At 37.4% G+C, this 14,399-nt stretch overlaps 2 protein-coding genes across 2 annotated transcripts; one reads left to right on the forward strand and one right to left on the reverse strand.

The window, feature by feature from the left end:
- The first annotated feature begins 5,611 nt into the window (after positions 1–5,611).
- LOC112005399 (uncharacterized) lies at positions 5,612–6,076 on the forward strand. Its single transcript, XM_024037645.1, has one exon. It carries the CDS (start codon positions 5,612–5,614, stop codon positions 6,074–6,076), a length of 465 nt encoding a protein of 154 aa, XP_023893413.1.
- A 4,993-nt stretch (positions 6,077–11,069) lies between these two features.
- Positions 11,070–13,778, reverse strand: LOC112005396 (COMPASS-like H3K4 histone methylase component WDR5A). The gene is made up of 2 exons (XM_024037642.2): positions 12,940–13,778; positions 11,070–11,660 (listed from the first exon to the last, which is right to left on the reverse strand). Exons 1-2 carry the CDS (start codon positions 13,618–13,620, stop codon positions 11,367–11,369), a joined length of 975 nt encoding a protein of 324 aa, XP_023893410.1. The 5' UTR covers positions 13,621–13,778; the 3' UTR covers positions 11,070–11,366.
- Positions 13,779–14,399: the final 621 nt, after the last annotated feature.

Below are 14,399 nucleotides of genomic sequence, written 5' to 3' on the forward strand. Positions count from 1 at the left end.
GATAAGTTATGCAAATCCAACTCCTCTATCAGCTCCAGGACTGGTTGTCCTCCTGATATTGTAGAAAAAGAAGGTCACATTGTTAAAGATAGTGAGTTTCATGCTAGATCTAAGCACTTTAAAGAAAGCATTCTCTGTATGGATACTACTTCTCTGAATCATTTCAACCGTTCTCCTGATATTACTCTTGCTTTGAATGATTCTAATGTTGCTAAGACTTTGGCCTTGAATACTACTTCATTTGGTTATCATATGAAAGAAGATGATACTAAAATTGTTTCTGATTTTCCTCCTATTGAAAATAATGTTAACCAATTAAGAGTTTTGACTGTTTTAAATGAAAATTTTGAAATTGATATGGTTTCTTTATTCAATGAGTTCATGCTTTCAAAAAATAGACCTAAAAGGAAATATTTCCAAAATAATTTTGCTTAGTCTGAAAAAGATCGTGTTAAAAGAAAATGGAAAGAAAAAATGTTTCAATTAAAAAAACATATTTTGTTTTTTGATTTTCTGGAAAATTATTATGTTTCAAAAGATGAAGTTTCAAAAAACCATTTGAATGTAATAAAGAAGTCAAATTTTGTTAAAAGTGACAAGACCATTGTTAGGACTAGCCATCCTCCTCTTGAAACTATTTTGATAAACACTGGCAAAACTGATGTTAAAGCTTCTCCTTTCAAAATTGCTGATGATCAAACTCCTATTGTTAGTCTTATTGAACAGAACAATTTTACTAATGAATCCTTGCATGTTATTGGCTAACAGCTTGACCGCATTGAAGAAAAAATTGTTGAAAAAACTGTTTCTGTTGAAAAACCTATTTTTGTTAAGACTGAGAAACCTTTGATTAATTTACCCAGTTATGATAACAAATTCAAGTTTAAAACCTCTCAATCCAAAACTCTGGACACTGTTGAAAAAATGCTCGCTGATTTAAAATTTAAAACTGAGGGTACTTCTACAAGTACTCATGCTGCTTGCACTATTTCAAGAAATGAAAAAGAAATTGTTTCTGATGAAAATACAGATTCTGATACGGTAGTGCTGTTGTGTCTTTGTATCTTGTATGTGCTTGTCCGAACCTTTGGTGCTCCGTTATTGTGTCTCCTTCTTACCGTCGTTGGCGCTACCCTAGGTGTAAAGTGAATTCCCAGAACCTGACTGTAAGGCCCGTTTGAGCCAAAAGAGGGCGTGTAGGGCATGTGTGTGGTATAAGGTTGCCAATATAAATATAAAATAAAAGCTAATTCTCTAGTTCTGAATTTTGTTAATATTAGTGACATGAATTGTTGAGTAATGATTAATGATTAATAATTGTTAGTCTGTTATTGTCTGTTGCCTTGTTGTAACTAAACTGATTAGTTATTGCTATTATTGAATTTGGTTGTGACATTCATTGATTGGGAGTGAGCTATTTGATATTGTATTGCTGGAAAAATTATAATTTGATATTATTGTGAAAACTTTGTTTTTTTGTTGGTTGGAGTTTTTTTTATTAGATGGATGTTGATGCTCCACCTGGATTTGGTGGATTTGCTGCACCTGGGGACCCTAACCCACCTGAACCTACATCACCAATTGGACTTGGTGCATCACTTCCCCCACTATCACCTAAACAAGGTGGTAAGGACCCATCTATAGTTTGGCAGCACTTCATTAAGTTGGTCGGTATTGATCCTACTAATCCTAGGTCTCAATGCAAGAATTATAAAAATCAATATAAGTGTCATAGTAAGAAAAATGGTAATTCGGGCATGTTACAACACATGAAAGTGTGTAAGAAGTGGCTTTTTCCCCGTGATGATAAGCAAAAAACTTTGTCTTTCCAAGCGAAGAGAGAAAGGGAAAGTGGTTCAAATGTGTTAGTGGTTGCAAATTATAGTGAAGGGAGGATAAGATTGGCATTGGCAAGGATGATTGTTATTGATGAATTGCCTTTTAAATTTGTGGAGCATCAAGGGTTTCAAGAATTTATGGAAATAGTTGAGCCTAGGTTTCCTATTCCCCATCGCACTACCATTGCAAGGGCTTGTATGAAGATTTATTCTAGTGAGGTGGATGTTTTGAGAAGGGCTTTTGTTGGGCAATGGGTTTGTGTGACAACGGATACTTGGACATCCATACAAAACTTGAATTACATGGTAGTCACCGCACACTTCATTGATGGGGATTGGACTTACCAAAAGAAAATCGTGTACTTTTGCCTTATAGCTAATCACAAAGGGGACACCATAGGTAGAGCGGTTGAGTCATCTTTGTTGAAGTGGGATATAGACCGGTTGTTTACAATTACTACGAACAATGCTAGCTCTAATGAAGTGGCAATTGATTATGTGAAGAAGAAAACAAAAGAAAGAGATAGTAGCATATTGGGTGGTGAGTTCATGCATATGTGTTGTTGTGCGTATATCTTGAATTTGATTGTGCAAAGTGGGTTGAAGTCCATTCATGAATCAATTGCCAAAGTTTGGAATGTGGTGCGATATGTGAGAGCCTCTCCCGCAAGGTTTTAGAAGTTTCAAGAATGTGTTGAAAATGAGAAAATCAAAGTCAAATGTTTGTTGTCCCTTGATGTGCCAATAAGGTGGAATTCCACTTATCTCATATTGGATTGTGCTATGAAATTTGTGAGAGCATTTGATAGGTTGGAAGAGGAGGGTGGGCATTACAAACTTCATTTTTGTGAAGCAAAGAAAAAGCCAATTGGTCCTCCTAATTATCTTGATTGGAAAAATGTCAAGACCTTTGTGAAATTTCTTGGCATATTTTATGAGGCGACACTTAGATTTTCTGGGTCCTTGTTTGTCACTTCTAATACATACTTCCATGAGTTAATTAGCATTGAAGATCAATTGCAACAGTTGTGTAGTGTTGATGGGGATCCACTTTTGAAGAGTATGGCAGTAGAGATGAAACAAAAATGATAAGTATTGGGGAAGTATGGATAATATCAATTTGATGCTTTTTGTTGTTGTTGTTCTTGACCCAAGGTATAGATTGAAGTATGTAAAATTTTGGTTTAGGGAGTGGTATGGAAAGGACAAGGGGGGTGCGATGAACTCTAAGGTTCGGGATGCATTGAAGAGGTTGTATGTGGAGAGAGTGGGTCAAAATGGAGTTTCAAGTTCTAGTGGTAGTGGTGCTTCATTGTCTAGGGACTCCAGGCCAAGTGTTGGCAATGCTTCATTGTCTGATCGCATTAAAAGTTATAATAATAAGTTTAAGCAACACTTGGCGGACGAGGACAGTGTGGAAAGCAAATCTGAGTTGGATAGGTATTTGTTGGAATCTTCTGAGGACCCTGATGTGGAGGATTTCGACATCTTGATGTGGTGGAAAATGAATTCTTCTAGATATCGAGTCATTTCCCAAATTGCCCATGATGTGTTGGCTATTCCTGTCTCTACAGTTGCATCTGAGTCTGCTTTTAGTACAATGGGGTGTGTTTTGGATGGTTTGAGATTGATACTAGTAAAAAAAAAAATATATATATATATATATATATATATGTTCATTTTGTTTGTCGTATGTATCAATTGTTTATTTATTTGCTCAATGCTTACGAGTCATTTTATTTTGAATGGGATTGTAGAAATTGCATCGGTTTGCCCAATGCCTATGGAGGAGGATCCAAGCACCGTTGTGTTGGATGATAATGAGTGATGTGCTGCTCTTTGCTTGGAGTTAGTTAGTAGTTAGTATTATGTAAGTATACTTGTTATTCTCTTTTGTTTGTGTTAATTATAAATATTCTATTGTTCATAAACGTTTTATTGTTGTTAACACGACTTTATTTTGTTTTGTTTAGTATTTTGTAAGAGTTCTAGAATGATGCATAGTGCACAGACTTACTGGGCAAAGGACTTACAAGAATTAGCATTCTTTTGCCTATATGCTAATTATATCTGTACATGTTATTGGTAGTGGACTTATCACTAATGATAGTTATTTAGGTATTCATGGGTGGGATTATTATTGGGGATACAAGCAATTAGCATTCTTTTGCCTAAATGCTAATTTAATTTGTATATCTTTTGGCATTTTTGGACAGTGACAAATGGTTCTGTAATACGTTATTAAGTAGATACATTAACGCTTATTGTTATTGACACTGACACACACAATGACACTAATGATATTATATGCTACATGATAGTATCTTGGGAGTTGAACTCTTATTGAGGCAATTTCAAAATATTTTTGCATGGTGAATGAAATGAAAAAATTTGGATCATTATGTGAACATATTTTTTGCACAGGTTTTGCACAGGTTTGAAATGAAAATACAATTTTGAAATTTGGATCATTATGTGATCATTATGGATCATTATGTGAAATTTTGCACAGGTTTGAAATTTTGGATCATTATGTGATCATTATGAAATGAAAATACATTATTTGGCACAGGTTTCTTAAACAGGTTGATATATTGATATTGGGCTTGAAAGCCCAATTTTTTTATTATTAAAAAAATAGTTTTTTTTAATATTTCAAACCGACCAAACCGACTAAACCGCACCACAAAAAACCGCACCGCTATAGGTTGGAAAACCGACCCTAGGTGGTGTGCATAAGTTCCAATTATGAAAAAACCGATCTCTATCGGTTCGGTAACAAATTTGGAAAAAAAAAAAAAAAAAGCCCTTACAGAACCGCGCACACCCCTAGCTAAAATAATATAGCTGGACCCATTAATAATATCAAAAAGTGCAATAAGATCCATAAATAATAGCAAAAATAAGCTAAATAATAAAAAAAAAATGGGCTTTTTAAGTCAATGCCAATCACCCACTTAGTTTGGAGAGTATTCTCTGCATGTTGATAATATGAACTTGAATTCAAATTAATTCAAGAGACAAAGCATGTTCTTCGTCCAATTCACGCAATGAGCTGCATGGATATCAAGGAGAAATAGCATAGATCTCTTAAGTTCTTTTTTTGTTGGGTTGGGGGGTTTGAGGCTACACATCTACCATGCACAATTCTACAAGTGACCATGAGTGAGTGGGCTTTAAGTTCAAGTCCACAATATTGCTGGGCCAATTCATTATTCACTTGATAATTGAAGGAAATAATCTGGTATTGGCCAGAGTGCCTGACCATAGTCACAACTCAAGAGCACCAAAGTAGTTATTAACTTAAAATAAATCATATAAAAACTAAAGCTAATATTTGTTGCATATTGCTCATAATAATTGAAAGTGTGAAAATGCTCTTCCCACAATGCTAAATCTAACGAAGAGGGGAGTGACCACTAATGGAATATGCCCCATTTGTGGGCAAAAAGCTAAGTCAATATGTCATGCATTGTTCAGATGTAATATTGCAAAGGAAGGAGTGCCCAATCAAAATCTGTGCAGAGGACCAAGACTTATCTGATATTGCTCTGGCACTATTATATGTAGGAACAACTAAAGACCTGGAGATAAGGGTTGTGACAGTATGGGCAATCTAGTACAACAAAAACCAGTGTGTGCATGAGTCTGAAAAACAAGTTGCTGGTCAAATTTGGGACTTTGCCTTGAGCCTTCTTCTGAATTATAAAGAAGCATCCAAATTGTTCCAACTTGGTCCGGGCTTTTGTGAGGTAAGTTGGAAGAAGCCTCCAATGGGGGTCTATAAGATAAATGTGGATGGGGCCACATTAGAGATAGGAAGGAAATCAAGTATTGGAGTAATCATAAGAGATTTCAAAGGTGAGGCTGCAACTGGTCTGTGTAGGCTGCTACCTGGAAATTTCTTTGTGTTGGAGACTGAAACTTTGGCAGTGGAAGCTGGTATTCTGTTAGCAAAAGATTTGGGCCTCCAACAAATCATCAACGAATCAAACTCTCTCTTAGCTATTCAGAGCATCTCAGCCAAGGAAGTCAGTGGAGAAACAGGCCATATTATTCAAGGAATTCTGAGTAATCTGGACTGTTTTAGCAGTTGGCAAATAAGGCATGTGAAGAAGGACTTCAATAAGGTAGTGCATGAACTAGCCCTCTATGCTAAGTGTAAGGAAATGAGCCAGGTCTGGGAGGAATGTTCCCCGACCATAGTGAGACACCTGATTCATCATGATTGTCTATGATGATATAGCTATCCTGTTTTCCATTGTAATCCATCTGTTTGTTTAATGAAAGGCTTCTCGTCAAAAAAGAAAAAAAAAAGTGTGACTTTAGGTGTTTATTTGAACACATCTTATCTAATTTTTTGCTAAAAATATCATCATCAATCAATCTATATATATATATATATATATATATATAAGCAAAGACCTCATATAAAAGAGTATAAGGTTCTGCCATAGAGTGCACTCTATGAAAAGAATAGAAATACTCTTAAATCACATTAGAGATAAGAACAAATTAAAAAATGAAGGCTTTTTACTTCCTTTAGTTCAATATTTCAAGACAACTTTTTGTTACATTTTATGTTCAATGTTTTAAGACTACTATTTGTTTCATTTGGTTCAATATTTCAAGACTTTTCCTCTCTCTCACACACAAAAAAACTCTTTGAATTTTCATTCACTATTTTCAATTCTACTCTTATATATATATATATATATATATGCCCACAGTCCTTCATGCTAACCCATCTCAAATACACTTAGACCAAAAACAATGTCATTTACTTTTAACCTTTCAACGACACCTACATAACTCCAACATTGTAATACCATTTTATTCTAACGTGTATGAGTAGGCTATGGCCAAGGAAATGAGCTTGCGTTTTTTATTCAGTGACAGTAGCTTACAGTTTGATGTTAAAGTCAGACGTTGCGGATTTTGTGAAGGTTATGATTTGCTTTGAGTCTTTTGGTTTGGGAAAGTTATAAATGTGTTTTGTTTTAGATCTAAATAATAATATTAAAAAAAATGAAATATTCTAATTGGTTATTTATGAAGTTAGTTTTTTTTTTTTTGTGTTAGAACTCATAATTTTTAGGCTTCTTTGTAAGTTTTTTTTTTTTACTGTTATTTTGCTCAGTATGAGCAATAGTGATAAAAATAAAATTAATGATGATTTCAAAGTATTTTCTACTTTTTTTTTAAAGTATACAAAAGTCCAACTAAAGACAATTAAATTTTGATTAATGGATGTGTTTTTAATTAATTTCTCTTTATTTATTCAGGTTCTCTTTATATTGATACTTACAAATGATTTCTGTAGGGATAAGGGATCCAAAAGTATATATATATATATTGGGCCTTGGCCGAGGACGTTGAGTGGTCCAAGAACATATAAACAGTATTGAGGATGTAAGACTCAGAGCCCCATGAGTAAGCTACAAATGAGAGGGTTGGGGAAGGTAGGCCGAGGAGGAATATCCCCTCGGCTAAATGAAGCAAAGATCAAAATGTGTGTCCTATCATCCAGGGTGACATTCCAAGAAGTTCTATTGATAAGAACATGCATTATGAATGTACAAGAGGGATGGGAGCTAAGAAATATCTAAGAGAAAGTTGTTACCATCGCATTGAATGCTCTGTAGCTAACTCACTTCTCTGTGTGTCACAAGGTCAATTTTTCACTCAAATTTTCTGTCTATGATGGCCCTAAGTCCTTGACTTAGTCTTAGCCAACACCACACACACTGCAATAACACTTAGAACAAATTATCTAGGGGACGTTTAAACACAGCACACACTATTTACAAGGAACTCACTCTCAACCTTTATTACTTAATCTCAAGTACAAAGGAAACCCTTTTACAAGCCCTAGAGAATTATAAAAAACGTTCTCAAGGCCAAATACACTTTGCTGCTGACACCCCCAACAGCCTTAGGTTTAAATATATAGAATATACTGCTATGGCAGTTACTGCCTAGTAACTGCCTGGATCTTGGACAATCTGCCACTTATGGTCTAACTTAGGACACCTTTAACTGATGTTGTCTTAGCCTACTCTCCACGTTTCCAGCCCCTACACAACAGGTCTGATCATTAGGAAATCTAGGAACTGCTTAGTAACTACCACTGAACATGCTACACATGCACATTCCATGTCTCAGCAGACCATGGGGCCTCTATCCATCCTCTAACAACCCACACAACATGTTCCCACACGTTTTGGAAAGGTTTAACCCATGCTCAAGGCCTTCCAATAGCACTACAGCCTACACAGCATGCCCATATGCAACACACAATGTAACTGCCATCAGCCTACTAGCACTTGTATATGCATTCAACCAGCCCCAACTAACCCAATGCCTTGCACACAACATTTAATCATCATAGCAGCCTAGCCCTGTCTTGCACTCCAACCACCAGGCCCACACACAAGGAACCAACAACCAAGCTACCAATGCCATGCACCACCATGTAGGGTCAGCACCACTTGCTGCTACCTATCATCCCAACCATCTCTGCCCACCAAGGCCCTTCTCTACCATGGCCTTGAGGCATCATGTGGAGTAAGGTACCTCTACATGCTGCCCCTCATCACTACTTATCGATCCAACTTGAGTAGGGAGACTGGGCTGGTCCCCCTCAAAGAGCCCTTAAGAGCATCACTAGTCAGACATAAGGAACCATGAGTGTGTTAAGAAAACATAAAGCCAAGTGATTGACTCAATGCTGCCCAAGCACCCTCATTCCTCATGTCATCATCAGCAACACATAGTGCTCCTAACACTATGGAATCCACTGCTTTGAATATCAGCAGTTGTAGTTTTCTGGCTCTTCCATCTTGACTAATAAACACTACTCACCAACAATTAACCCCGTATGGTCGTATCACAATTGGTCATCATCAATATCTTCAAATTGGTATATCTTTTAGGCATACACCCAACCCATTTCATTTCCTAATTCAGCTTTTCCAACTCCACATAGATCTCTGGAAAATGAGGGTGGGTAAACTAAGAAAACATGCGTTTTGTTATCTATTTCAACCCAACTTCATCCAGCACTTCTCCCTACCCCCTTACACCAACTTTTGCATAGATATATATATATATATATATACGTGTGTGTGTGTGTGTGTGTGTGTGTGTGTGTGTGTGTGTGTGTCTCACATACTCCATCTTGCAAAGCTTATTTGTAGCCACCCTCCCAAGCTCTAATTCTTCATGTACTTTGCAAAAACTTAAAAATGGGGCTTTTTTTTGGCTTTTAGCATAATTTTATTAACAATTTTGTCATGTGACAAGCTTTGCAAACATATTAGTTAGTTAACATCTCTAATCTTAGAGATTCAAGTTTCAAGTGATGGCAATCTGATGTGGATTAAAAAATCCACATGGAACTCAACTCTTAGAGACTCAAGTTCACTAAAGGACCTCTAGCTACTGATTTGTTGTTGCTTTCGCTTGGTGATGATGCTACCTAGTGAATTTATTTTGGTGAGACATCAAATTTAATGGTGGTACACATGATGATGCTACCTAGTGAATTTGTTTTGGTGGGACATCAAATTTAATAGTGGGACACGTATTGGGAAATCAGATTTATTAGTCTATACATCAGATTTAATGGTAGGACAGGGACACATATTGAGAGACATTGCCTCTCTTCTTTTCTCAACCTTTGAGAAATTCTTTTCCTTTGAGAAACTCGAGTCTTAGAGACTCCAGTTCACTAAACGAACTCAAATCTTAGAGACTTGAGATGCTACTTAACTAATATATTTGCAAAACTTGTCACATAATAATATTGTTAGTAAAATCATGCTAAAATCCCCCCCCCCCCCCCCCCCACACCCCCCACCAAAAAAAAAAAAAAAAAAAACAAACCCTTAAAAGTACATGACATAATTTGGATCATAAGGCATTTCCTCTATCAGCTCCTTTGCTTTTCTTAGATGTCCATTTCTTCCATAGAGGTCAAACAAGCATGCATATAGATCTTGCTCAGGAACAAGCTCGTAATCCCTTCTCATTTTTTTAAAATACTCTATCCCTCCTTCAAGAAATCAAGCATGATTGTAAGCAGTCAAAGTAACACTAAGGCTGCATTTGTTTTGGTGTAAAACCATTTCAGGAAATGGTTTTCCGTAAATGCGGATTTTTGGTTGAGCATGGAAAATAAATTTTTCGGAAAATATTTTCAGTTAACCGTGTAAAATGAGCCTTGAACCGGAAATGGTTTTACATTTTTATTTTCACTTCAAACCATTTCTGGACTCACACGCAGAGAGAGAGAGAGAGAGAAGAGAGAGCCCAGATCACGCCTTCGACTTCGCCAGCGAACCCCAAGCTCTAGTCCGACGACCACAAACTGAGCTCCAGTCCGACGATCGCACCAGAACGTTGATCACACCAGTCCGTCGATCGCACCAATCCGACGATCGCACCAGATCATCAATCGCACCAGTCCAACTTCAACACCGCTCAATCTCGCCTCTGCCGCACGATCTCGCCTCTAGATCGAACCCAGTCGCCTCTCTCTCTTCCTTCTTCTCTCAATTTGACCGAATTTGATGAATTTTTTTGCTGGGTTTTGTTTCTTTGTGAGTGAGTGTAGAATTGATTCATTTTCCACATGTTTACAGCTGAGGAAGTGTATGGAAAATTGGGTGGCTTGGCTATGTAAAGCATTTTCCATAAAAATGTTTGAACGAACCAAACACCGGAATTGATTTTCTGTAAAACAAATTCCGAGGCAGGCAAACAGCCTGAAAATATTTTCCTTTCCTGAAAATAGCATTTCAAGAAAATATTTTACGAGAACCAAACATAACCTAGAGCAGACATTGTCGAGCACGGTTGTTTACATGAAGATGAGTATGTGGAATTAGCAACAACCGCCTACACGACTACAATCTCGGATAAATGGTGGTGGTGGTCAAGCCCACTCATGACCCAGTGAAATTAAAGAAGATTCATTGGGTCGGTTGAAGTGGCCAAGCGGGCTGTGGGTAGAATAAGAAGGCCATTAATAAGAGCCAGAATCGGAAAATATATTAACGGAAAAAACGAGTGCATATGACCCAAGTTTTTCGGACTTCGCTTCAGTTATTTTCTCACACACACACATATATTTACTTATTTGCTATTAAAAAAAAAGATAAAAAGTTATTTTAAGCAAATAAACTAAATCCATATGCCTAGTAGACAAACAAAATGAAAGCCATCAAATGTCAGCGAAATCACAAATGGTAGCTAAACTTTAATAGCATTTTACAAGAAAAATTAGTACTCAAGCAATTAGAAACTTTCTAAAGCGGGCTATTCTGTTTTTAAGCAAAACCACCACCACCACCACCACACCCCCCAAAGGTCTTAAATACATAGGTAAATCTACAAGATAAAATATAATGCAGGGCTGGCTCTGTAGAGAAGCAAGAGGTTTATCCACATACATGAAGATCTCGAAAGATCTTTGCCAGAGCCACAGATGAAATCATGTTACAGAATCTGTCCAAGACCCAAAAATCAATCCTTCTCCTGAGTCCAAATCCTCACAGTTTTGTCATTGCCAAGCGCACCAGAAGCAATCATATTCTCTGTGGGGTGACATGATACTGATATAACCGTGTCGGTATGACCTTCCAATTTCTGGACTATTTTCCTGCTCTGCAGCTCCCACAAGTATAGACAACTATCTTCAGAACCACTAACAATATACTTTCCATTTGTTACAGAAAATGTGGATGAAAGGCAATACTTCGAATTCACGTGGCCAGTATAAGTCTTCAAAAATTTCCCAGTCGCATAGTTCCAAAGCCTCTACAAAACACAACACAGACAATATAGATGAGCCTACAAAATAAAAATGGATAGCAACTACTACTCAAAGAAGAGTGAACGCTCAAAATATCATCAATGTAATAATTTGTTATGGTAAACAATTCAAAGTCTACAAATTTGCGGTAATCCTGCTTGTGTCAAGTACAAATGTGCAAGTTCATTAGAGAAGCTTATATGTGGAGTATATTGCTTAACATACTTCAAAAGAAAATCCTTTCTTAATTCTTAATGCAGACACTATCTACAAATACATATAACCAAGTTAGGGGTAATGCAGCATTTAAGTGCAACATCATAGACATCCATGTCATAATCCTGAAAATTTCTAGAACTTTCCCAGTTTCACTAGTACGAGCTTTCCGGACCTTCTTTTTTTTTTTTTTTTTGATAAGTAAAAAAGGTGCATGAATTGGCAGAGCATAGATTAAAAGGAATGCCTTTTACAGACATCGTGCTACATGATATTATTTGCAAGTATGTTTGAATCCTGAAAATCTATTTAGTTGGTACCAAATAGAACAATTTGACATAAAAAGTCAGCTCATAAGTACACAACCGAATCTTTATAATAACATTCTTAACTAAAGGAAGAATCAAGGATTTTAGATTTTGTTCCAAGTCTCTTTCATACACTTGTAAGAGATTTCTAGAAGAAGCTAGTGAAGTAATTGATCAAAATAAGTCATTCCACGGTTTCATTATAGCTGTCTTCAGTTTTCAGTTTTTCACCAACAGATGATTTAAAGTTACAAAAAATTTGAAGACTCCACTGCTACAAAGATAGCTTCATTCCAATAGAGCAAATAATGCTTCCTGTAGCTTATCTAGAATCAATACACAGGGTTTTGTTCGAGTAAATTGACAAAACCAGTAGAAACAGACAGAAACCATGTTTCCAAACTTTGGAGGTCATACAAGTAGTTTAAAAGTCCCATATGAAGGCGGAGGAGAAAGAATTGAGGATTGCTAATAAAATTCGTGAGCTAAAATTTCAATCCATAACATAGGATAGAAGAGAATCTAAGTAGTGTAATCATTACCGATTCTGATTATTAAAGAAAATAAGTTCAATTTTAATTTCTTACAAGACAGCAACTTTGTGTTCCCAACATCTATTATATTTAGCAATTATCTATTCACTACGACATTTAAACAAACACATAGAGAACAAACAAAAAAACATAAAGACAGCAATGCCAAAGAACCAAGACAAAGACTTTAAACCCAAATTGCAGAGAAAGGAAGTAAATGAAGTTACCAAAGTATTATCAAGCGTTCCAACAAGAAGAAACTTGGCATTGGGCGAGAACTTAACATACGAAACGGGCGGGTTCTCATCGTCAATCAAAGTCTTCATACAATGCCCAGTAGCAGCGTCCCAAATTCGACACAACCCGTCGTAACTACTGGAAACAATGAGCGACCCATCGCGGTTAAAATCGACGGCGGTGACGGGGTCAGAGTGAGCCGGCAAGACCTTGAGACACTTAGCGGACTTAACATCCCAGATTCGGACAGTTTCGTCGAAAGAGCCGGAGACAATCATGTTGGACTGAGGATTAAAGTTGACACAGAAAGCATAGTTGGTGTGGCCCGACAGGGTTTTGATGAGGGACCCAGTTTCGATGTCCCAGAGGCGGAGGGTCTTGTCGTCGGAGGCCGAGACGAGGTATTTGGAGTCGGAGGAGAAGGCTAGGTCCGAAACGCCCTGTTCGTGGCCTTCGAGTTCTTGGAGAAGAGAGACGGTGGGGGCGGAGGAGTCCGACGAGGACTTGACGACGGAGATGCGGAGGGTTTTGTCGGCGGAGGAGGAGGCTAGGAGGCGGCCGTCGGATGAGAATTTGACGGCGGAGATTGCTCGCTTGTGGGGAGTTAGGGTTTTGGCGAGAGTGTAGGGTTTGAAGGATTCGGTTGGCTCTGGCTCTGTCTCTGTCGCCATGCTTCTTTCTCTGGTGGTTGGTTTGATTGTGTGAGTGTGTGTGTGAGAGAAAGAGTGAGAGTGAGGGGTTTTGAAGGGTTTTATTAATTATAATAGATGATAGTAGTTTTATAATTGGAGACGGAGAAGGACAGTGATGGGTAAAGGGAAAACAGAAGTACTCAATGACTTTTCTTTTGTTTTGGGAGCGGAAGGAACGAAAAGATTGTTATCCTATTGGGCGGGGAACCATGATTACATTATTTTTTTAAAGGCTCCGTTAACAAATTCGTTTTTGAAAAAAATTTATTGGAAATTAAAAAAGTTGTCAAAACTTTTTCAATTCTCGATAAAACTTTTTTCAAAAATAGTATACTATTATGTGCTCTTAGGGCATACGTTGAAAGGGAATTTGTATTTCCTATTAAGGGTGTCCAAACCAAACCGTCAACTGACCCACCTGGCCAACTTGGCTGATCCAATCCAAAAACCGGCCAACTTGACACCGGTGACGGGTTGGTGGCGGGTCTTTGCCCCCAAAACTTGAGACCGACAAGTCGGTTGGCGAGTCTGAACATGAAAAACTGACCCGACCGTATTACAGTAGAAAAGTGGTCGTTTTCCACATAGAGGAGCGTTTCGTCGGTGGTTTTAGTACAATTAGTTGAGAAATGGCCTGATCTCTTCAAGATTCAGCCAGATCTCGACATATCCGGCAAAATTTGGTACAGATATGATGGATTTCAGCAGATTTGGGTATAGTTTTGAAAATTTCAACCCTAACCGAGGACCGACCGGTA

Source organism: Quercus suber, unplaced genomic scaffold (assembly GCF_002906115.3).
Source record: "Quercus suber isolate HL8 unplaced genomic scaffold, Cork oak 2.0 scaffold_179, whole genome shotgun sequence".
Lineage (NCBI taxonomy): Eukaryota > Viridiplantae > Streptophyta > Magnoliopsida > Fagales > Fagaceae > Quercus > Quercus suber.